This window comes from Diospyros lotus, chromosome 6 (genome assembly GCF_014633365.1).
Source record: "Diospyros lotus cultivar Yz01 chromosome 6, ASM1463336v1, whole genome shotgun sequence".
Classification (NCBI taxonomy): domain Eukaryota; kingdom Viridiplantae; phylum Streptophyta; class Magnoliopsida; order Ericales; family Ebenaceae; genus Diospyros; species Diospyros lotus.
Genome location: NC_068343.1, coordinates 29,021,511 through 29,046,359, shown reverse-complemented (window position 1 = coordinate 29,046,359; position 24,849 = coordinate 29,021,511). Strand labels below are relative to the sequence as shown.

The 24,849-nt window shown below is 38.3% G+C and overlaps 1 protein-coding gene and 1 pseudogene across 1 annotated transcript; both read right to left on the bottom strand.

Moving 5' to 3' along the window:
* Positions 1-6,778: 6,778 nt before the first annotated feature.
* Positions 6,779-6,934, bottom strand: LOC127805343 (5.8S ribosomal RNA; annotated as a pseudogene).
* Positions 6,935-14,650: 7,716 nt separating this feature from the next.
* Positions 14,651-24,753, bottom strand: LOC127803583 (uncharacterized). Its single transcript, XM_052339934.1, has 9 exons — positions 24,522-24,753; positions 23,073-23,156; positions 17,174-17,277; positions 17,031-17,087; positions 16,843-16,944; positions 16,367-16,701; positions 16,060-16,278; positions 15,782-15,976; positions 14,651-15,189 (listed from the first exon to the last, which is right to left on the bottom strand). The coding sequence occupies exons 3-9, from the start codon at positions 17,268-17,270 to the stop codon at positions 14,785-14,787; spliced, it is 1,410 nt and encodes a 469-aa protein (XP_052195894.1). The 5' UTR covers positions 17,271-17,277; positions 23,073-23,156; positions 24,522-24,753; the 3' UTR covers positions 14,651-14,784.
* Between the last annotated feature and the right edge of the window lie 96 nt (positions 24,754-24,849).

Sequence of the window (24,849 nt, the reverse complement as noted above, 5' to 3'; positions counted from 1 at the left end):
TCTCTAAAAATTTTGAAATAAAAGATATGGGTGAGCCATCTTATGTCATTAGCATTAAGATCCATAGGGAAAGATCTCAAGACACATTTTAGCTTTGTCTCAAGAGACCTATATTAACAAAGTTTTAGAGAGATTTTGGATGAAAAATTGTGCACCGAGTGTAGCATCCATTGTAAAGGGTGACAGGTTCAATTTGAACCAATGTCCAAAAAATGAACTTGAAAGGGAACAAATGCACAACATTTCGTATGCTTCAGCTAGTAGAAGTCTTATGTACTCTTAGGTTTACATAAGACCTGATATTGCATTTGTAGTGGAAATGTTGAAAAGATATCAGAGTAATCTAGGTTTGGACCACTAGAAGGCTGCTAAGAAGATTATGAGGTACCTTCAAGGGATTAAGGACTACATGCTCATATATAGATAAACTAATCATTTAGAGGTGGAGGGTTAATCGAAATCAGACTTTGCTGGTTGCGTTGATTCTTGGAAATCAACATCTGGATACATATTCATGTTAGCCGGTGGAGCTGTGTCTTGGAAGAGTGCCAAACAGAGCTTAGTTGCTACCTCCACTATGGAAGATGAGTTCGTTGCTTGTTTTGAGGCTACATCGCATAGTGTATGGTTGAAAAGTTTCATATCAGGGCTTAGAATTACTGATTCTATATCCCACTTAAGTTGTATTGTGATAGTTTAGTTGTTGTTTTCTAAAAACCACAAGAGTGGTAGTTGAAGTAAACACATCGGCATTAAGTATTTAACTATAATGGAACGTGTTAAAGAGAATAATGTGGTCATAGAACACATTAGTATTGAATTGATGATAATTGATCCTTTAACTAAAGGCATGCATATTAAGAGTTTTAAGGATCATGTGGAGTGCATGGGAATTGGTTTCATGATATGAATAAGTTGTATTGAACAATTATTGATGTAATGAAACTCCTATTCAGTTGTTTGTTATTGATTTCTCATTTTAGTGTACACATTTATGTTTAGAATAACAAACTATCTTGGACCTGAATAAATATAGGGTTTATTCATGAAGTTGTATTATCACATTGGGTTAGTGGGAAAGCAATTAGATGCATTGTAATACATGGAAGGTAATACTCAATTATAGAAGACCTATGGCCATGATTCATGTGTTTAATTTCTTTTTTAATCATGAGGAGATATAGATGTAAGGTATTTTTTTTGGTCAGATAAATGTACAAACTAAGTGAGAGACTGTAATTATCTAATAAAATAATTACAATTGGTGTAATTATTTATTATTATAATTATCGATAAATGGTCCTATTTATTTGATAAACACCATTAATAATTCTTGAGGATTTTTCTCCAAATATTTATCCACTAGATAAAGAGTGATAATTATTATTTAAATTATTATTCAACTTAATTTGATGGGATTAACTTGAATGAAGAAAGACATCATTCAGTCTATAAATAGAGAGTCTCTTATATTGGAAACGATGTCGAATACAAAAACCAATTTGGGTCCTCAATCAAAACAGATTTAAGGGCATACACCATCGGTGTGTAGTCGGCTGATTGGTTGAAAGCATCCAAATCAACTACGTTAGCTTTCTTTTCAAACAAATAATAGCCGGAGGTTAGTGCATTTAATTTTGTTCAATTTTTCTTACACATTAACCCTTCAAGATAACCAAGTAACATCACGAACCTCAGTCAAATACACTAAAACTAGAGATAAAACTATGTAGAACAGGCATACAAATATAAAAATGTCCACGGAATTTTATGCAAAAATAAGTAACAATTGGAGGAAGAAACGAACCTGTGTGAGAAAGACGCCATGGATCAACTACCGAATTGATGGGTTAAGTAATTTGTGGTGGGTGGGCCGGTTGGAGATCCAACCCTCTCTACCTCTCCCCTTTCTCTCTCTCAACTTTACCATAGCCCCAGTCTACTTGGTTTTGCTTTTTCTAGCAACTTCTTATGCTAAAGTCCATTGCAAATTTTTCGTCCTTCTAGTCCCCACACAAGTAGACCCTTTATATATATATGAGCCCGGTAAATAGATTTTATTGTTATTATTTTTTTATAATGTAAGAAATTTGAGTAATGCATTAATCGTAATCAATTTTCAGTCTGAATTTATCTTATTTTTTTTGTAAATTCACTGTTTGCCTTTTTTATACCTATGGCCGAACAAATAAATTTATCACAAACCAAAACTTGAGAGTCTGACTCCTTAGATAAACAAGTAAATTTAATATTTATAATTTTATTAAGAGTAAATTTTACACTGTTTATAAAGTTTGTTTAAAATATATTAATTAATTCAACTTCCTTTTAGATTAATTGTAATATTCAAGAAAATAAATACATGTGTATATATATACTTGTAAATTTACAATTTTTAGAAAAATATATAGATATATATGTGTGTAAATGGTATTTTTGTAATTTACTCAAAGAAGGGCATTGTGTGTCAAAATTAAGACGAATTTTGAGAATAAACCTGTTTAAATTTGGAGATAAACATATAATCCATCTCAAAAAATAAAAATAATATTTTTAAATACAAAATATAGAAATTAAATATAACCTTGAAATATATTTCTATAGAAAATATAGTTATATATAAAATATAACTATATATATGAACTTAATCTATATATGAAAATATTTTTATGTAAATATGTTGAAATATATGTACAAAAATATATTTATTTAAAATAAATATAAACTAAATATATAAATAAATACATTCTCCATGCATAAAATATAAAGTTAAATATACTTAAAAATACAAATTAAATGTATAAAAACTTATAAGTTGAAATATATGAACTGAATATTTCGCTATTAGTAGTCTTTTGTAAATGTATATGCATCACGTTTGTCAATTTCGTTTTGGGTATCATTTTGAATTTCTCACTAAAATAAGATATTTTGGTACCAAAGCTTTTTGGAATTCCATTCAAAATTATATATATATATATACATGTATATAAGCACTTAAGAATTGATATATCAATAGTATATAAAGTTGAGTGTCAATCATGACTAAAAGAAAAGGAAAAAAGAAGGTCTTCTTGAAAAGAAGGCTCATGTAGTGACTAGTTGTTGCTATTGGAACTTGGAGTTTAAAAGGAGAAAAGAAGATTGATTGACCGACAACAATAGATAAAAAGAAAAAAAAGAAGAGATGGTCTACCAAAAAGGAAGTTGAAGGTCAACTTGCTAGGAAAGAATATGAAAGGAGAAAAAAAAAAAAAGAAAAGGAAAGGAAAATTGTTAAGTGTTATGAGTTGACAACAGTTGCCATGAGTTGTCTCTTGAATGAAGAAGTGCGAAAGGAGAAAGGGAAGATTGAAAAAGAAATATTTGATTTCTAATTTCAATTTCACTCTGCAATTTGTAGTGTCAACCCCCATTTCTCCCTCATACCCTTCCCTCCACCATTTCAGTCCAAATTGTCATTTTAGCTAGTTTGGGCCAAAAAGTATCAAGAACATTGAAAAGTTTTCCAATATGAAACAACATGCCTTCCATTTCTATTTGGATAGAAAACCAAGGCATTCTCGCTAGAATGGTAACGACATCATTGACATGTATACAAAAAGAATAAAGGGAGAGGAGAGAGGAAAACATCATTTTCATCTTTAAAAAAAATTAACAATCGCGCATTCACTATTGAGAAAAGTGTTGCATAATTAATAATGTCACACAGGTTTTTATCATTTTTGATAAGTTAGAGGTGTTAGTGTATTTTATTAAATAATCAGATCATATATTGGTTTTGAAATATTTAATTTACACCATGTGTAAATATTTACAATCCCAGTATATTTACATTAACCACTAGCTTTTCAATGAAGTACAATGACCAATTGTGTGAATAAATGGCTCCTCTTGTACTAGGTTGAATTACTATTGCAACGCCGTCATTAGTAGGGTAAAACTAATCTATCTCATGACAGTCTAAACCCAGCTCACATTGCCCATTGGTAGGTGAACAATCCAATACTTGATGAATTCAGCTTCACAATGATAGGAAGAGCCGACATTGAAGGATCAAAAACAACTTTGCTATGAACGCTTAGCTGCCACAAGCCAATTATCCCTTTGGTAACTTTTTGACACCTCTAGCTTCAAATCCCGAAGGTCTAAAGCATCGTTAGGCCACACTTTCATGGTTTGTATTTGTACTGAAAATCATAATCAAACGAGATTTTACCCTTATGTTTCACACGAGATTTATGTTCTTGTTGAGCTCATATTAGGACACCTATGTTATCTTTTAATAGATGTGTCGCCCCAGCTAAACTCCCCATCGAATAATGTCTTTCACTTAGAAATGCTTACCGAGGGTGGGCCTTGGGTCCAAAAGGAGGGGCGGTGCCCCGCTTTTGATTCACGGAATACGTAAAATGACATTAAAACTAGTGGTATTTCACTTCCCCGTCTTTAGCTCCCACTTATCCTACACCTCTCAAGTCATTTCACAAAGTCAAACTAGAGTCGAGCTCAACAGGGTTTTCTTTCCCCACTGATTCTGCCAAGCTCGTTCCCTTGGTTGTGGTTTTACTGGAGAGTAGATAGGGACAGTGAGAATCTCGTTAATCCATTCATGCGCGTCACTAATTAGATGATAAGGAATTTGGCTACCTTTCCATTTACTCGCGCTTGGTTGAATTTCTTCACTTTGACATTCAAAGCACTAGGCAAAAATCACATTGTGTGAGCATCTGTGGGGAACATCGCAATGCTTTTTTTTAATTAAACAGTTGGATTCCCCTTATCCGTACTAATTCTGAGTCAGTTGTTCGATGCCTAGAGAAGATCTCGCAAGGAGTTGTTCCCAGTCCGTCCCCCGATCAGCACGCGGTGACTTGTTCTCACTGTAGGAGCAGCTCGAGCAGTCCAACGACAGCTGAATGGTTGGCGACTCGGATCCCCGTGCCCAGCCCATAAAGCCAATCCTTTTCCTTAGTAATGGATTCGTTTTGCTAACTTCCCTTGCATGCATTATTCCATGGACTAGAGGCTCTTCACCTTGGAGACTTGATGTGGTTATGAGTAAGACTGGGCTTGGGAGGCACTCGATCCTCCAGACTTTCTTGGGCCACCAGAGGCGCACCGAACACCATGCAACTTGTAGTGCTCTTCCAACCGCTAGACCCTACCTTCAGCTGAGCTGTTTTCAGGGTGTGCAGTCTATTAAATAGAAAAAATAACTCTTCTCGAGGCCCACTTTTACGTTCGGACTCCCTAACATCGCTGTCAGCTGCCATGTCCTAGTTTAGGAATTTTAACTCGATTCCCTTTCAATGTTACCACTGGGAGGGGTTGTCTGTCGAGCTTTTCCTGACTCTTAGGATCGACTAACCCATGTGCAAGTGTCGTTCACATGGAACCTTTCCCCTTTTCAGCCTTTAAGTTCTCATTTGAATATTTTCTACTACCACCAAGATCCATACCAACAGCCGCTCCTACTGGTTGGGGCCTTTCCCTTGCCCTGACAGTTAGGTGTAGATCGTGTGCTTGAGCGCCATCTATTTTTAGGGCTAGTTGATTTGGCAAGTGAGTTGTTATACATTCCTTAGCGGATTTCAACTTCAATGACCACTGTCTTACTGCCTTAATCTACCAACACCCTTTGTGGGTTTTGTGTTAACACGTAGTTAGGTACTGTAACCTAGCTTCTGGTTCATCTTGCATCGCCAGTTCTACTTATAAAAATGGCCCACTTGAAGCTCACGATTCTGTGGCGCAGCTCATTGAAGCAGTTGCGCCGTCCTACCTATTTAAAGTTTGAGAATAGGTCAAGGCCATTCCTCCTTTGATGCCTTTAATCATTGGCTTTACCCGATAGAACTCATGTCGAGCTCCAGCTATCCTAAGGAAAACTTTGGAGGGACTTAGCTAGTACAAGGTTTGATTACTCTTTCGCCCCTATACCCAAGTTAGATAAACGATTTGCACGTCAGTATCACTGTGAGCATCCACCAGAGTTTTCTCTAGCTTTGCCCTGCTCAGGCATAATTCATCATCTTTTGGGTCTCGACATGCATGCTCTCACTTGAACCCTTCTTAGAGGATCAAGGTCCGTCAGCAGTGTAGCCCCTGCACGAGGTGCATCTCACTAATTAGCTTCCTTGTGCCTCACGGGTTTACTCGCACACATGTTAGACTCCTTGGTTCATGTTTCAAGACAGGCTGAATGGGAAGCCCATTGGCCAATGTTGGGAGCGTGCAGGTGCCGAGGCACGCTACAAGCATGCACTGCCAGCTATAGTCGGGGTGAAGGCGTCTCCTAGGGCATGTCGATAGCCTAGACTATAGCCTCCGCCCCAACTTACACCGGTCGACGCCCCCAATCGATCGGCCGACTAGCGAAGCCATTCCACATCTAATCGGGGCACATCGTCAGCCCCCATTCGCTTCCCTCCCGATAATTTCAAGCACCTTTTAACTCTTTTTTCAAAGTCATTTTCACCTTTCCCTCACGATAGTTGTTTGCTATCAGTCTCTCGCCCATGTTTAGCCTTCGACGAAATTTACCCACCTATTGGGGCAACATTCCCAAACAACTTGACTCACCAACAACGCCTCATGGTGCGACAGGGTCTGGGCATGAGGCTTTAACAACCACAAATGACCATGACTGCTGCCACTAGGGTCCCTTTTTTTAGGCCGACCATGCCCTCATGGGCATGAGGGGCCAAGTTCTACTCGATCCTTTACGCGTCCGTCCCCTAGGGGATGGTGTGGGGTGAGAGGGCGACAACGTGCATGATACCTAGGCAGATATGCTCTCGACCGAATGGCTTCGGGCATAGCTTGTGTTCAAAGACTCAGTAGTTCACGAGATTCTACAATTCACACCAAGTATCACATTTCGTTGTGTTCCTCATTCATGCAAGAGCTGAGATATCCATTGGCAAGAGTCATTTTTCATAAGTGAAAGACACAATGCCCAATCGCCACTGTTACGGGGGTCGGGGGCCCTCCTGTTTGTTTCATTTCCTTGGCGCGTCCCACGTAGGTGTCCGGTGTTCGTTGTTCGTTACAGGGGGGCATGGTTCCGCCCAAGAGGCTGGGTCCACGCACCCCACATGGTGGGAAGGGCCACGAAAGGATTACCCCCTCTTGGCACATAGAGTTATTGGTTCATGGGTTGTTTTGCTTTCGCGGGGGCTCGATAATGATCCTTCCCTAGGTTCACCTACGAAAACTTTGTTCCGACTTCTCCTTCCTCTAAAAGATAAGGTTTAGTGGACTTCTTGTGACATTACTGACAACAAACTGTCCACAGCACTACGATCCGAACACTTCACCAAAGCATTCAATCGGTAAGGGCGACCGACGGCTTGTACAAAGGGTAGGGACTTAGTGTAACACCCGGTGTTACAGGTGTTAAAAGAATGAGAAAGAAAGTGAGAAAATTCCAAAATTGCCCTTGAGAAGGTGTTGGATCCTTGAGATTGAGGGTGCCCTATGAGAGGGGTATTTTGGTAAATTGGAAATAATTCCTATGTGGAATTAGGTATGTAAGTGAATAAAATCCTAATTTGGTGTTTATGTGGAGATATATGGGATTAATAAATTCACAAGGGGTAATTGGGAATTTAGAATTTAATTCTATAAAGGAAATTTAATTTTGGAGATAGGAAAAATGGTGGATATTAAATTATTGGAGGAGAATAATTATATTTTCCCTAAGTTATGAATTAATGTGGTAATGCCACTTGGAGAGATGAGATTAAACTTGGAAGCCAAGATTAGTGTCTTGTGGTGACACTTGGCATTTTGTGGTTCAAGTATAATTGGGGTGATTTAATTAAATACAAAAGAAATGATAAATGGTCTTTCAAGCATTTAATGAGAGGCATGATAATTTGGATTAAAGAAAATCCAAAACAAAATGGTAAATGGTCACCATTAATGCCTTGGAAAATATGAGATTTATTTAAATGCATAAGAAAGTATTTATGTCTTTCAAAATTGGTCTCTCATGTGATGGTTGGAGAGCGACCAAGTTAAATAAATAGAAAAGAACTCCTATTTTGAGATTTAAAGACAAGATCAAGGGTGGAGAAATGGTCTTGAATTTCCAAGGGTTGAGATTAAAAGTCAAGGAGCACATGGATTGTGTTTTCTTGAATGGTAGGGATTTAGTCTTGAAAAAGGGAAAAGAAATCTAAGGGTGGAGATTTAAGAAGACCAAATGGCATGGATTGTGCTTGTAATTGAAGGTTGAGATCTTCTCTTGAAAAGTAATTAAAATCCAATGGATGGGATTAAAGAAGACAAAAAGCACTTGGATTGTGCTTCTTTGGAGGGATGAGATTTTCTCTCATAAAGTGGGAAAGATCCAATGATGAGGATTTATTCTTGAAATGTTAGAAATGAGTATAAAAAGAGAAAGATGGCTTTATGCTCAAACTTTTCTCCATTTGTAGAGCTTGGAAGGAGAAGCCTTCCAATGAGTAAAGAAAAGAGAAGAAGAAGAAGAAGGAGGAAAGAAAGAGAGAGAAAGAAATCTCCCATGGAGGAAAAAGTGAAGAAGAAGAAGTAAGGGGTCAAGGTAAGATCCAATTTTCTTCTCTTTATTTTGGTTTTCTTTGTATGCAAAGTAAGTTCTTGTTGGAATGTCATCTTAGATGGGAGAAGATGATGATGGGAGCTCTCTTGAAATGAAGATTGGAAGATTCAAGAATAAGGTAAGGGATAGCCCCATGGGATGGTGGCTTGCAAGTTGTAAGTATGATGCATGATTTCTATGTGTGCATTGGCATGTGTTTGTGCTAGGACCTATGGCCATGAGGTTGAGTGGGGTAGGGTAGATTAAAGCCTCAAACCAAGGTGGTTGTGAGGATGTGGAAGCCCTAACCATGTTGCATACATGCATTGGCATCACATTTATTTTCATGTTCATACTATTGTCATTGCACCCTTATTGAGCTTAATAGCTCATGAGGTTTTTATCCTCACCATGTAGGTATCTCATGTGCAAGAAGGAAGGGATCTTGGAAGGTTAAGCATACTTGATGAAATGAAGACCCTAAGGAACTCATGTAATTTAGCTTGGGTTTTGGAAGCCTAAGCATGTTGTAAATTACTTTTATTTTTTTTGATGTATGATGTAGCAAATATATTGTAAAGCTACATTCTTAATAAAAGGGGATTTAAGCATCAAGGGGTTGTGTAAGCTTTGTTGCAAATTAGTGAATGGTTGATGTGTGTTGTGGAAGCATCAAGAATTTTGTTTAAGCCTTATTTGTGGAGAAATAAAGGTAAATTTGAAGAAAAGTGAGGTATTTTATTCATTTTAATTTCTGAAAAAAAAAAGAGAAATTGGGTTTGGAAGCCCCAAGAGAAAAAAAAAAAGGAAGAAGAGAAAAAAAAAAAGGGGCAGCAGTGGGCTGCTGCATCAGCAGCAGGCCGCAGGCGGCCAGCCGGGCGCGGCAGGCGCGCAGGGGTGCGCGGGGGGCGTGCGCGCGCGCGGGCGCGCGGCCGCGGCAGGCGCGCGGCCAGCCCGCGCGCGGAAAAAAAAAAAAAAAAAGGGGAAAAAATTTCAAAAATTAGGGGAATAAAAGGGGAAATAATATGGCCCAATGTTGAGAAATTTTGGGCTATAGAAAAAATTATAAAATCCCCGAAGGAGTCCCCAAGCGATGAAATGTTGGAAAAATTGGAGGATTTTTTCCGAGTATGAGTTTTCCCCTTAGTTTAGCCCGGCGTTAAGAAGCATCTTGAAGCCCTTGGGCGGTGTAGCGGGTTATTTCTTCATTCATAAGAAACTCGCTCGGTCCTAGGGTGTTTATGGATCCTGGGTAAGCGAAGGGCCAGACGAAGCCTAGTTCCCACCTAGGGCGTTTCTTCTTGAAACATAGTCCGCCCTTCATCTCAGACCGGGCAGGTGAACAGTTCGGGTAATTGTTCATGAGTAACTCCCGTAAGTGGGAGCGGAGCGTTACAGATTGGTATCAGAGCGTGGTTGGAGCATCAAGTGGAAGATGGTTGGGGGAAATGTGGTCAAAGGTTGATATGAAGGCCTTGGAAGTAGAACCACAAGTGACCGAGGACCCTAGGGGTTGGGTCGAGAAATGGAGGTCTACAGTGATGGAAGTGGAGTGCTCGGATATTCCTGCTATAGGAAAGGGAAATATCATGTTTGAGATGACATACCATAAGAGATATACGGGTCGAGTAATGAAGAGTCAAGTGCCCAAGTGTGGGTATTGGTATCAAGAACCCGAATGTGGAAATTTGGGGGTTCATGAGGCATTCTAAGGATAAGAGTTCCTTGCGATTGAAGTGTTGAGGCTTGTGTGGGGACACAAAGCCGAGTCATGATAAGGATCATGATGGGACAAGTAGAGCCCGAGGTATAGCTAATCCAAGAAGGGATTAGTGGACCAACCTATGTTGGGGAGATGTACAAGCCCGTATGAGGGAATGGAGTGGTTCCCGTAGAGGTGACGCGCTAAGGGTTGCGTGCTTAAACTAGGGTGAGCTGAGGTTGAAATTAGCTCGAAACCCAAAGAAAGAAGTCGTCAACAGGTTGTGTGACGAACTCCGGGAATGGAGCAAGCTAAAGTTGCTTGTAGAGAGGCTCTAGGTGGAGCGAGCATGTGAAGCATATGCCAGTCATGACCAGGGTAGGCGTGACGTTGGTAGTTTATTGAAAGACTCCAAGGGGAGTCGGGTGTGAGACATGCATGAGGGATGCATACGGTGCCATATGATTATATCGTTATGACAATCCTGGAGGGGACGTGCCTAAGGTATGAGTGGACCCTAGTTGATTTCATGATGAAACGGGATATATCCTAAGAAAGAATAGGTATGTGGAAAATGGACCCTGGCGGGTACTTGTGTGAGATGGAAATCCCAAGTGAGTCGAGCTAGAATCCAAGGGGATTCAAATTTGGGATAAAGGAGTTGGGCAAGTGTAGATATGCGCGTGAGAGCCATGGGATTGGAAGTCCTGGTTGAGAAAGGCCAAGTGACCGTTCCTGTGAATGATGGATGAGGGGCCAATTTAAACTCTCATTAACGCTTAGGGTCAGGCAAGACGCCTAAGGTCAGGAGATGAGAGGTGAATAGACCCTCATTATGATGCCTGGGGTCGAGATGACGCCTAAGGTTATGAAACCCTTGACGGGAGACGCAGAGGTCACCCAATGAAGGGTATGAGCGGTATGTGGACCGAGGGTAGTGAATAGTGGCAACAGGACATCCCTGGGCTATGCACGTGGAGGAAATGCCAATTGTGGATGCCCGAGTTATGGACATAAAGTCAAGGAAGCCCGAGCGAGGCATGCAAGAAAGCCAGGCCGAGCGTAGTGACTGAATGTGTTCATGAGTGTGCAAGGGGAGACGAGAGGTCTCAATTTACCTAGAAGGTACTGGTTGACGCTCCATGGTTATGGGTGTCGGAGCCTGAGATGGGCTCAGCATGTTGATTGTGGGTTGCGTGATCTATGATAATTAAGCTCTAGGATGAGCTGGGTGGCGAATGAATTATGATGGATAGGGATCCATTGTCATGGAAAGTTGGAACTTTCAAATGTTGAGTGAGAGCCATGATGTATGATCTTGTGGGGTAAGATCATGAGGCCTCAAGATGTGAAGTGGGTTGAGAGTCTCTTAAGTGATAAGAGATGTAGGATCCTGAGGAGTGGGACTCATGGTACGAGCTTGAGGTTATCAAGGCAAGGATAACCAAGTGAGATGGCTCGGGTAAGGTGGTAGCGGAACCATCGTAGCTCGGGAGGCTTTAAATAGCGTTGATGCTATGGGTGCAAGGCTCGCTGTGACGGATCTGATACTATGGACCGTATGGCAGAGGACTAATTAGTTGGCTCGTGTTGAGGGCAAGTGGCCCGTGGGCCTGAGCGATTTAGTGAACTGCAGGTGACGGTCGGATGTTGAAGATCCGGAGCAGCACCTTAGGAAATTTGGTCAGGTGAGACCGAGAACCTCTTGTAAAGGATACGACATATAGAGTAGTCCTAAGGAGGAATCGTGGAGCACGTTAGGGAATCCGATACATTGCTGTAGAGTAGGACGCTTGGTAGGAATAGTGGCTGCGAACGTGGCGAGGTAGTCATGCTGAGTTCGATAGCAGAGGTGTGACTGGAAGGTAAAAGTCACGATACGGGGTGCGAAACAGATCAGAATCGGACCTGAGCCATGCTGTAGGAAACTGTTGTTGGGCCAGTGTAAGGGACAACACAGTAAAGGTGATGGGGTGTTGACTCTTCGAAGCACAGGGCAACACGATGGGGAGCCAGTGTTGGGCCAGTGTATGGGAGTGACACGATGATGGTGACAAGGTGTTGGTGCGCCTAAAGCACAGGGCAACATAGTGACTATGCAGATGGTCAGGGACTGAAGATCGGTGAGATGTTTGAGAAAGAAACCCGGGGAAAAGAAACGGGTTTAACGTGGGAATAATACTATGGTTGACGCCTACCAGTGACGGGTCTAATGCTATGGACCACTGGATGCAGACGGTTAGTCCACAGGAAGGACTGCAGCCCTCCACGTGGAGTAACCTGTCTGTTGTGGAGACGATTAGACACCGAAGATCTGGGGTATGCTGTATGTTATTCCTGAGCCAGACCTAAAAATTCCGTAAGGGTTGAAGTATGGTGGTAGTGCTGTGGGTGTCAAGGCAGCAAGAAAGTTTGTGAATCGAGGGAGTGATATCTTGTGGTGTGATAACAAGAGGTGTGGCGATGCTCCTTGCTAAAGGATGCTAATATAGCTGTGGTTAAATCGATCGTAGTGATCTGGTAAATTGAGATGATGTATCCAGTGTGATCTTGCAGTAATGTATGAAGATGGGACTGATTGGTAGAGTTGGTGAATGGCTCGAGAAGGGTACGTAAGTGCCGTGGAGGGCGAGACTTACGAAATGGAAGCCAACCATCAGATAGGGAAATTGAAGCGTGTGGAGGTTTCGAATAAAGCAATCTCTAATCCAGTGATGTGAGTTGTGGTAGGCTGAACGTGTGGCTAAGGCACGGTTTGAAATCTGTGAAGGTGTGCGATTGCACAGTCTAGTGTTAGCCTTTGTTGTGTCAATGCGAAATGAGAAAGTGTCCTCATGTGGCACTGGAAGGGTTTCCTGTTGATGACACACGAGAAATCGCCAGGTGGTAGCACCGGATGGCAATAATGGAACGTGATGCTCGAGGGAAGTGAGGTAAAGCCTTGTTGGTACCGTGCATGCCATTACTAGAAAGGTTCAGTGGGTCCTAGTGGTTAGACCATGTAAATTGTGAGAAAGAGATGCAAGGTGATGGAAGATGGTTGGTCAGAGAAGAAATGTGCCACTCAGAGGAGTGTGGCTTTGGATTTAGAGCTATCAATGGTAGTGGAATTGTGGTTAGGGTAGAACTTGAGATGTTCTCCCAAGAAAAGTTGCACACGAGGCAACAATGTGAGATAAACTTCCTAAGGCGCTACAACTCGATCAGGAAAAGCCACTCGGGGAAAGGCTAGCGTAATGGCAAGTGCCTGAGTAGGAAGGTGAGTCCTACGGCATCCAGTGAAAGTGTGAATTCCACAGCAGTGGCAGGGGTGATTTCCAGTGACTGGAGTTTAAATCGAAGCGGTAATCGATGATTGCAAGTACGGTACCTAGAGGAAGGTTATGTGGGTTGTGAGCCAAGCGATCCGGCTAGAGTTAATCGAGTTGGTTAGATGGAAGTTGTGGCGAATTTAAGATGTCGTTAATGGGTAAAGAGAGCTCAAGGAAAGAGCTTATGGGACGAGATGGGTTTCCAGTAATGGTGTTGAGGTGATGAAATCACCTAATGGCTGTGAGTGGCGCAGTTGAAGGGATGCCTTGGAGTGTGAGCAATTGATAAAAATTAACCTCGCGTCTAAGGTTAATGGTTGTGAAAAGAAATCGGCTAGTGAAGCTATTGTGATGCTAGAGCCATGTGGTTGCTCACCGGAAGGTGTGAGTTGGTTGTAGCAAACACTACAAAAAATTGAGGGATTTACCCACACACGTAAATGTGGGTAAAAATCACCTTATGTGTCAATTATAATTTTTCTTCACACATAATGCAAATGTCAAGATGTGTGGGTAAAGGGGGGTTAGAAAATAACTTTTACCCACACATATATTCATGTGTGGGTAAATCTTAATATATTGCCCACACATATATGTGTAGGTAAATATTTTTATATGTGTAGGTATTTTTATATCCGGAAGTTATAATTGTGACGTGGCTGATGACGTGGCTGCTGATGTGGCTAATGACGTGGCTAATGATGTGGCTGATGACGTGGCTAATGATGTGGCTTTAATTGGATGATGATGTGGCGTGACACGTGTATTTGTTTATGTGTAAGTAAAGTTAAGATTATGTGTGGGTAATAATATTAAAAATAATTTTTTTATGTGGGTAAAAATTTTATGTGTAGGTAAAAAAAATATTATGTGCGGATAATAATTTAAAAAAAATTAAATGTGTGGCTAAAAAAAATATAATGTTGATAACAAACATATTATGTGTGGGCAATAATATAAAAAATAATTTTTGTATGAAAGGATAATTTCCATGTAGCTAAAAACCATATTATGTGTGAACAAAGCTAAAATATTATATTTAAAATTTCAATTGTTGCACATAAAGAGTCACCAAATAAAAAGTCATCTATTACGATTTAGTTCAAACATATATGCACATAAAAAGTCATAAAGTCACAAAATAAGCATAAAGTCACCTAAAAAGTTCAAACATTCTTGAAAAAAAAGCACAAAACAAATTATTAAATCTCATCGCCAAACTCCTCTTCAGTAGAATGGAGGGAAGGGCTAGAACTGGATGGGTCGAGACGGGATGGATTGAGGCGAGATCGTCCTGAACTATGATCCGATGGTACATGCGCAGTAGACGGAGGAGGCATAATATTTTTTTCAATCAATACTTGCCGCAACATGTTCACGTCTCCCTGGAGCTCTTGAAAAAGAGATTTGTACCTGTTCAAATCATCAACCAATTGTTTGTAAGTTGGACGACTAGACTCCTCACTAGTGCATGTTGTCCCGGAAGTACTAGGAGATCGCCCCCAACCAAACAAGCGAACAGATTGTCGTCCAAGAACCTTTTTTAAGATATCCTTATCAGTCATTTTATCTGGAGAATTATCTCGCCTCAACTGCATCATTTGTTCTTGTAGAAAAATATAACATATTCTTAATCAATTATTTTTAAATTAAAAATAGTCTCAATTATGCCAATATAAAGCAATTGAATCATCAAAATCGATCATGATTTTTCACAAGCATACCCACTCAATGCTATTCATGCCACTAACAAAGAAATATGATGGAAAATCTAACAAATACTTTCTACTTAAGTAACAACTAGCAACAACTAGATCTCCACAATATGATAAAATTCTATATTGTTCAAATTCATTAAGAGTTGCAAAGAAAAATTAATCAATCTCTTCACACATCAACTCCCCCCACCTTTCAAAAAGCATGGCAAAATTACAAAGAAAAACTAGAAAAGAAACGAAAATGCAAGTTTTAAGATCAATCTGATTCCAAAAAAAAAATTCCCAATGCATTTCTCCATTCCTTTTTCTTTTTGATAACTTTCTTTACTCCTACAAAACACTTATCCTTCATTGAACTCAATACTCTTCACAAGATACCCAACATAAGCTCTTTAATTAATAAAAATAAAACTATGTAAACCAATCTTCCCTGATTTCAGCTTTTTCTTCCCCTAATCTAGAGTAAAAATAATATACTTACATATTTAGCCTCTAACTCTGAAGACGACCAACCGTGTTCGGAATGCCAATGTCGAAGATGCCAAGTCTCAATATGTCCTGTCGGGCCATCCAAGTTAGCTCCACGAACAACGTGATGACGCGCTGTACTCCTCGAACCATTTCTAGATTCCCACTTTCGTTTTGCACGAGAGTTGGCATTCTTCTGTGCTCGTTCCTTTAAAAATTAACAATTCACTAATAAATATATATTTTCATTAATAAAAAAAAAGAATCCTAAAAAACAGTTATAAGCATTACCATAAAAACAGGATTTGTCCAAAGATCACAAAGGTAATCCCAATCATCTTGGTTCACTTTCTCATGGCGCTTACTTTTGGCCTTAATTGGATCTTTCTCTCCTCCAATTTCTTTGAAGTAAGCATGTAGCTTATATTTGTGGCCTCTCCAAGCTCGTTGCATTTGCTTATCGATAACCTTTTGGATATTTTTATCCTCAATGTTGTTATCAAAAACAGTCTAAAAAAGAAAAGAAATCATATAATGTTAGCAATAAGAAAACACATAAATATACAAAGTAAAAATAATTAAATGATGATTTACTTACAAGAAGTTTGTGACGAAGCGGTGCCCTAACTATTGAAGGTACACATCTCCACTCCTTATATTGAAAACTACAATTCTTACGTACAATGTATCCAATTTCATTATTAAACATCTTTGCGTTGTCACAAATAGCTTGCATAAGAGTAAAATTGAACTCCACAGTCAATCTTTCCTTAGCATGTTTCTTCACCTTCCGAGCACGTTGTCCATAAGTACTCCTGCGTACAATTGAACCTTCAGGTGCATCCACATCCACATTTGCAGCTGTTGATCGAGATGAGATGTGCACATCCACATTTGCAGCTATTGATCGAGATGAGGTGTGCACATCCACATCTGCAGCCAAAGATGTTAGACACAAAAACTGATTGAATTCTAACTTTGTTATATGAAACCTAACATTATAAGAAAATAAACTCATAATAGTATCAACAATACATCTAAATGCAGCAAATTAGATTGTGATAGTTAGCAAACCAGAATGTGTGACAACTGGTGGAGATGGGATTGTAATAGGCTCCACTAACGGAAATGTAGTGGGGGCAACAATAGGCTCTGTCTGTCCTCCAACCTGTCCTCCTGTATAAAAATGAATATGTATGTAAGCACCAAAGATAAATGTTGAAGAAATAATCAAATTAGCTATAAATCTAAATGCAACAAACCAGAATGTGATGTAGTGGGGGCAACAATAGGTTCTGTCTGTCCTCCAACATGTCCTCCTATATAAAAATGAATATGCATGTAAGTACTAAAGACAATTGTTGGAAAAATAATGAAATCAATCATAAATCTAAATGCAACAAACCAGAATCTGATGTAATGGGGGCAACAATAGGCTTTGTTTGTCCGCCAACTCGTCCTCCTCTTCGTGCAGCCCTACCTCTTCGCCCACTAGTAGCCATGTAAGAACTGTAATAAAAAATCACGCATCATGCATTATCATCGTCATCGTCATCAAGATCTGGGTCATCAGAGTCGTCATCAGTCTCAGATTCTAAAGTTACTTCATCGGTTATAAAAAATCTACCGTCGTCATCATTGTCCTCAATATCTTCCAAGTTATGTTCTCGATCATTAATAAATGCTTGTTCCCTACGTAGTTTAACCACCAACTCATGAGGCAGAGTTATTGGTTCTTCATTTTGTCGAACCAATAAAGACGTATCGACTATTTCTTCCGTTGGCTGAAAAGGCGGCAACTCACTAGATTCTTCCTCTTGAAAGATATCATCATTCACCCTCTCTTCATCATCGTCATGCTCAATTATATCATATATGTTCCGATGATTTACCTTTTGTACAACCATCCAATTCTTTCCCCGACTCCGATCATTTAGATAAAAAACTTGTTGAGCTTGTGTGGCCAAAATAAATGGATCTTCAGCATACCAATTAGATGTAATGTCAAGTGATGTCAAATTATTATTAACCACTATTCTTTTTCCTTTCGGATCAGTATTGTACCACTTGCAACGAAACATGAATACCGTACGTTGATAGATGAAATCCAATTCTAAAATTTCAAATAGAACACCATAATATGTGATATCGCTACTCTCATAATCACCCTCTGTACAAACTCCACTACATTGTGTTTTGAACTTGTCGTCACGTTCTTTGCAACGAAATCTAACGCCATTGACAATGCAACTATGCCAAATTGTGTAACGATCATCCGCATATTGTGACAATGAGTACAAATCATCAGTTGCTTTAGGATCGCCATTGACTCTAAAATTAGCCATCTGTAGACAACTAATATTAGTTTAAGATGAATTACAAAAATTAAATATATATATACAAAATATTTTAACCTTGTTCTTGAACCAAGAAGGAAATTCATGTTTTTGTACGGCTTCGAGATCTTCTTCCCGCACATTTCTCAAACACAATACTTCTTTATGCTCACTACAATGAAACAAGTCAGTACTTATTTTAAAATAAACCATTTGTGATAATTTAAAAATATTTTATATGTGCCTAACTCACTTTATGTAACCATCAAGTTCATCTCCGCAGTTATTCAAAAGGTACCATTGCACCACATGGCCATAAACGCCTAGTTCACAAAATTTAGAGGCCCCCATTGTACGAACATTATTGTTGAATAACTCCATCTTATGTTGTGTAATAGGTACATCCCAATTACGTTCTAGACGTGTAAATCTCGTCTCAATATTATGCAAGTATCGAGATAGAAATGTCACAGCCTCATCAACAACATATGCTTCTGTAATGGAACCATCAGGACGTGCAAAGTTACGAACGTATCCCTTGTATGTACCCATGCGACGTTCAATGCCAAACATCCATCTTGGACTGACTGGTCCACCCCACAATGCTTGTTCAGGTAAATGCACACATAAGTGAACCATGATTGTAAAAAATGCCAAAGGAAATATCTTTTCAAGTTTGCACAGTATGATAACAATCCCTGTCTTCATATTTTCAAGTTCGTTAACATATAGAGTCTTCGCACTTAATTTTTGAAAGAATTGACAAAACTCAATCAACGCAGCACGTATTTTCTTGTCTAAGTATGGGAGAATGGCCACTGGTAGTATTTTTTGAAGCAATACATGACAATCATGTGTTTTCATCCCTCCAAGCGTATGAGAGTCTGTCACACATCGACTGATGTTTGAAGCATACCCATCCGGTAAGCGAACTAACTTGATAAAGTCACAAAACCCCTCACAATTTGATTTACTCAACGTGTAATTTGCATGAGGTTTCTCAAATTTTCCATTCCGCTCCTTCAACCATAATTCTTTACGAATGTTAAGATCTTCCAAGTCTAAGCGTGCCTTCACAGTATCCTTCGACTTCATGGGATCATTCAACAAGGTTCCAATAATATTATCACAAACATTTTTTTCAATATGCATGACATCAAGATTATGGCGCATCAATAGCTTTGACCAATATGGTAGTTCAAACAGTATACTCTTTTTTGACCAATTCAACTCATCAACACCACGTTTACGTTTTCTATCATCATTATTAGGTGCTTTACCTGGGATGCATATAGGTACCTCCTTTAATTGCAACAAAATATCATCACCAGTAAATTGACGAGGTGGTCCCCTTTTTTCTGGTTTTCCGTCATACTCCATACTCCTTCGCCACGGGTGTGTTTTACTTAAGAAGCATCTATGCCCTGTATAACATTGTTTACCCCGAATTCGTCTGGAACGAGTATCCTCGAGGCATATTGGACATGCCAATTTACCCATAATGCTCCACCCAGACAAGTAAGCATAAGCAAGAAAGTCGCTAATTGTCCACATAACTACTGCACGAAGAGTGAAACTTGATCTGGAGTATTCATCGTATGCTTGAACCCCGTTACACCATAAAACTTTAAGCTCATCCACAAGCGGTCTTAAAAACACATCAAAGTCCTTCCCAGGTGACTTTGGTCCTGGAATCAACAACGTTAAGAGGTAGTTGCTCTTATGCATTGAACGCCAAGGCGGCATGTTATAAGGCATCAAAATGACTGGCTATATACTGTGTGTTGTCGACATATTGCTAAATGGATTGAACCCATCTGAAGCTAACCCCAATCGTACATTCCTTGAATCGGCAGCAAAGTCAGGGTATAACTCATCAAAGTGCTTCCAAGCCTTCCCATCAGCAGGATGACGCAACACTCCAGGCTCTTCCGCACGAACTTCTTTATGCCAACGCATGTCTCTAGCTGTATGTCGTGAGCTATATAACCGCTTCAAACGAGGCGTGATAGGAAAGTATCGCAGCCTCTTATGCGGAATCTTGTTACGAACATAGCGACTATATTTACAAACAGGACACATTGTAGCATTACTGTGTTCACCATAGAAGAGAGCACAATCATATAGACAAACATCAATATGCTCATAACCCAAACCGACATCACAAAGCAATCTTCTAGTGTCATAATAGTTCTCTGGACAATTATTACCCTTTGGGAGCACCTCATGGATTAGCTTTAACAACATTTCAAATGAATTATCACTCCACTTGTTCATCACTTTTATGTTCATCAACTTCACAACAAATGTTAAAGCAGAAAAGTTTTCACATCCATTATATACCGGATTATTTAAAGCTTCATAAAGCTTCTCATAACGGGCCTCTTCAACAGCTGGTCGTACATTTCCAACAAAGTCACTCGTAGGCCCAATGTTAAAAAGGTCAACACCAACCGCATCATGCAATCCTTCTTCCAATTCATCAAATTGCTCATTGAAGAATTCCTCGTTACCCACACCTTCTTCCTCCTCAAGTTCCTCGTTACCCACACCTTCTTCCTCCTCAGGTTCTTTCTCACCATGGTACACCCATCGTGTGTATGAGTCATCAATTCCCTTTTTAATCAAATGAGCTCTAATGACATCTATGCTTTGTAACCTCCTATTAGCACAGTTAAAGCATGGGCATAGAGTTAACCCCGCAGAATTCAAACTCTGTTTTGCGACAGTTATAAATTCTTCTACCCCTGCCACATATTGAGGAGATACCCTATTCAAGTTCTTTACCCATTCACGATCCATACTCTATATCTTTTCACGCTCTACACAAAAGTAACACATTGAAACATATTAAGTAAATAAATATACGACCATTAACACTAAGGAATGTTAGTTAAACCTATATTGCTTCCATGAACCTAGTACATGGAAGCAATAATAAAGAAAAAAATAAAATTAAATATAAGACTATTCAAAATAAAGTTAGAATCACTATATTCAAAAAAATTTATAAAATTCAGATGATTCAAACGGTTCAAATAATGGAGCAAAGGATGCAAGAAATCATTAATATGAATACAAATGATGGTTAAAGAAAATAAAATGTTTTCATCATTTTATTATTATATAAATAAATAAATATATATATATATCTTAAAAGCACTTTTCTATCAACTCGTAACACAGATTATCTTTATCTGTAAAAGAAAAAACACAATGGCGGCTCAGTGGGGGCAAAAATTGCATGCTTCAAGCCTAATATATAATATTATGTGCCATGTGCTTCCATTAATATAATATTAATTGTAGTCCTTCAGAAAAAGAAGCTGCTGCTGCTGCTCGTGGATTAATATCTACTATAATTTGTATTTTACAGTAAACAACTCTTCATCAGTAAAAAAAACAGAGGGCCCCTACCCTTCTTTAATTTGAGGCATTCATCACAGCTTAAGCAATCTGATCCCAAGAACATCAACTAATTAAGAAGATGGTGAATTTAATTTCATTATTAATTAATGTGATTCTATATAAAAAAAAAATGACCTAGGAAGAGAAGAAAGCCATGTACTACTACTAATGAGACAGACTGTAAGTAAAATCAGAGAGGTTTGAAGGGGCATGGTTGTGATGGGGGACGGAGAGATTCAGATTACAGCAAGAGGGGACTTTAGTTTCTGGGGTAAAATCCCCAAAAAATGAAACCTAGACAAGGAAGTTATCATCATTCAAAAATCCAAAAGCTAATCAGCAATCATTCAGCAGTACTATTACTTTGTTTGTTTCCTAAACTTGTAATCAGATCTCCTCCTGTGTTTAAATCTAAGTTTTTGCTTTGATTTTGCACTTTCAGAGAGATAATACAGTGGAAAATTTTCAGTTGAATTAAATGGTTGACAGGCAGTTTAGTTTTGTTTTGTTTTCCTTTCCTTTTAGTTATCTTAACTCTGCCATATGTTTCCTTACTAATTTTTTATTTACACCTTTTTTTTATTAAAAGTACAATTTTAGGTCTCCATGACTTTTTCTTTTTTTTTTTTTATACCAGAACTAGCTATTGTTTGTCACTTTTTATTAAAAAAATGGACGACCCAATTGCTTAGGTTACCCAACAAGCTAGGGGGGGGGGGGGGGATAATAAAGGGGAAAAGTGCAGGTGACCTAATTTCTTGATCAGGTTTTATCCATCTGCAAGCTTTATATATATCCATTAATTTTGTTTGATATCTTAATATTTGTAAGCTGCTGATAAAGTATGTGACAATAATAATAATAATACATTAATTAATTAATTGGCAAACATGATAATGAACTAGGTAGCTAGTAGCTAGCTAGTGATGAACTGATAAGGTATGATCTGATCCTTTCCTAATAAAGAATATAATTATATTCATAAATAATATAATTAAATATTATATTCATAAATAAGTTTGAAAAATAATAATTAAAATTAAAATGATATATATAAATTCGTACTATATATAACATTGTAAAGGTTAAAAATATAAATTTTACCTAAACGCTTGTTCATGGTGAATATTTTTAAACTTATTTTCGGATCATTAAATATTCTCTAATAGAGTTATTTCTATATCTTTGTTCCTTTCATTATTAATATTCACCATCTGACTCATATAAGTAACCCAAACCCTAAAAAATTCAAATGATCAGGGGATAGTATAAAGACTAGCTAGCACTGTGTACAATGAACTATCTAAGGGCTATTACATCAAAATTGTACTGCAAATATTCAAGCACTGCCTTGTGATGATCTTAACTAAATAATTTAAACCCTGTCCATACATAAACTAGCCCCAGTGGTTCTTTCTAGATGAAATGAACATTGTTAAACCAATGGACACTCCACATGAGTTCTGACATATAGAGTGGTCATAATGATGATAATTTTCTTCATGACTAGCATAACTATGGAAGCAATACCATTAATCAGAACTGTAGAAAATGACTAACCGGGCAGGGAATTTGCTATCTGCACGAGCTTCAACACGGAGCCACCACAGCAAAACCTTGCAGCCACAACTGCCCAAACTTGATCTAACACAGGAGATATAATAAGCCCATAAAAGTAATGAAGTTCTAAACTCTGAGGTCCAACCTTATATTCATGAATTTTGTTAAAAGGAAACAAAACCACCTACATATTTGTAAGATATAAAAAAAGAAAAAAAATGACCCAGGAAGAGAAGAAAGCCATGTACTACTACTAATGAGACAGACTGTAAGTAAAATCAGAGAGGTTTGAAGGGGCATGGTTGTGATGGGGGACGGAGAGATTCAGATTACAGCAAGAGGGGACTTTAGTTTCTGGGGTAAAATCCCCAAAAAATGAAACCTAGACAAGGAAGTTATCATCATTCAAAAATCCAAAAGCTAATCAGCAATCATTCAGCAGTACTATTACTTTGTTTGTTTCCTAAACTTGTAATTAGATCTCCTCGTGTGTTTAAATCTAAGTTTTTGCTTTGATTTTGCACTTTCAGAGAGGTAATACAGTGGAAAATTTTCAGTTGAATTAAATTTTCCTGAAAATTTTCAGAGAGGTAATACAGTTGAATTAAATTTTCAGAGAGGTAATACAGTGAAAACATTTTTAAAGCTTCAGAACATTTTTAAAAATTCTCCTGCTAGTTTTTTATACTATATATTTTATAAAACAATTTACATTTTAAAATTCAAACAACACACTCAACTTACACATTCATTAATTGACTATTTATTTAAAAATCAAAAATTAAATTACAACAACCAAACAATACCTCTTGAAATTTTACCTTTCTTTTAATTACCACACATTACACAATTTCCCCTCATTATGCAATTCAAAATTTAATATAAAAATGACTAAGATTTATAAAAATTCAATTTAAGAAATCATGTTTCTGCTAATATGAACTCTAATACTCTAATACTCATTGCTAATATGTACGCATTAAATACATTAATATTTATTAAAAAATATTTTAAAATTTATTGAAGGTTATTTACTATGATATAATATGAACAATCAAACCAAACTCATAAAACTTAATCACAGCTTTTGTTTATTGAAGGTTATTTACTGTGATAAAAGATAATTAGGCTGGAGTGGAGCAGAGCGGAGCATATATGGCTTATCAATTGCTTTTGTTTGATGCTTGCTCTATTCAATCAATCACCTCCCTGAATTTGGAGTTTTCCATCCATTACCATTTTCAAAAAACTAATCTAAGGATAATATTAGTCTGTTTTTTAAATTAATCTGAGGATAATATTAATCTAAAAAACAGAGATCATTTTCAACTTAGGGTTTTCGCTGCAAATCAATCATCTCTCCAGAAGTTAATTGCAATGATCTATATCTTTCTAGATCCTATATTGTATACACATAGAAGTATCAAAATGAAAGATCATTTGAATTACCTTGGGAAGATGATCTCTGAGTTGCCAAAGCGGAGCGGAGTGAAAGAATCGAACAACAGAACGCGACAATGACTACTGGAGGCGGCAACGACGACGATCAGATAAGGAGACAGATGCGGAGGCGGAGGCGGAGGCGGAGGCGGAGGGGTTGATCGAGGGAGTTCAGAGAGAGAGAGAGAGAGTTGGGGGAGAGTGAGAGAGTTGGGGGAGGGGGGAAGAAGGTGCGTGAGAGAAAAGAGGGGGGGGGAGATACAGATTTAGGGCTTTGGAGGGAATGGGAATTTTGGGAGGGAAATAATTTTTTTATTTTGTTAAAATATTAAGTTAT

Excerpts from the sequence above, each read along its gene's own strand:
- LOC127803583 (XM_052339934.1), bottom strand. The coding sequence starts at position 17,270 with ATGGCTACTAGTGGGCGAAGAGGTAGGGCTGCACGAAGAGGAGGACGA. Across the intron at positions 16,279-16,366 it reads CGCTTCGTCACAAACTTCTT|ACTGTTTTTGATAACAACAT; the intron begins GTAAGTAAATCA and ends TTTCTTTTTTAG. Across the intron at positions 15,977-16,059 it reads GGACAAATCCTGTTTTTATG|GAACGAGCACAGAAGAATGC; the intron begins GTAATGCTTATA and ends TAATTTTTAAAG.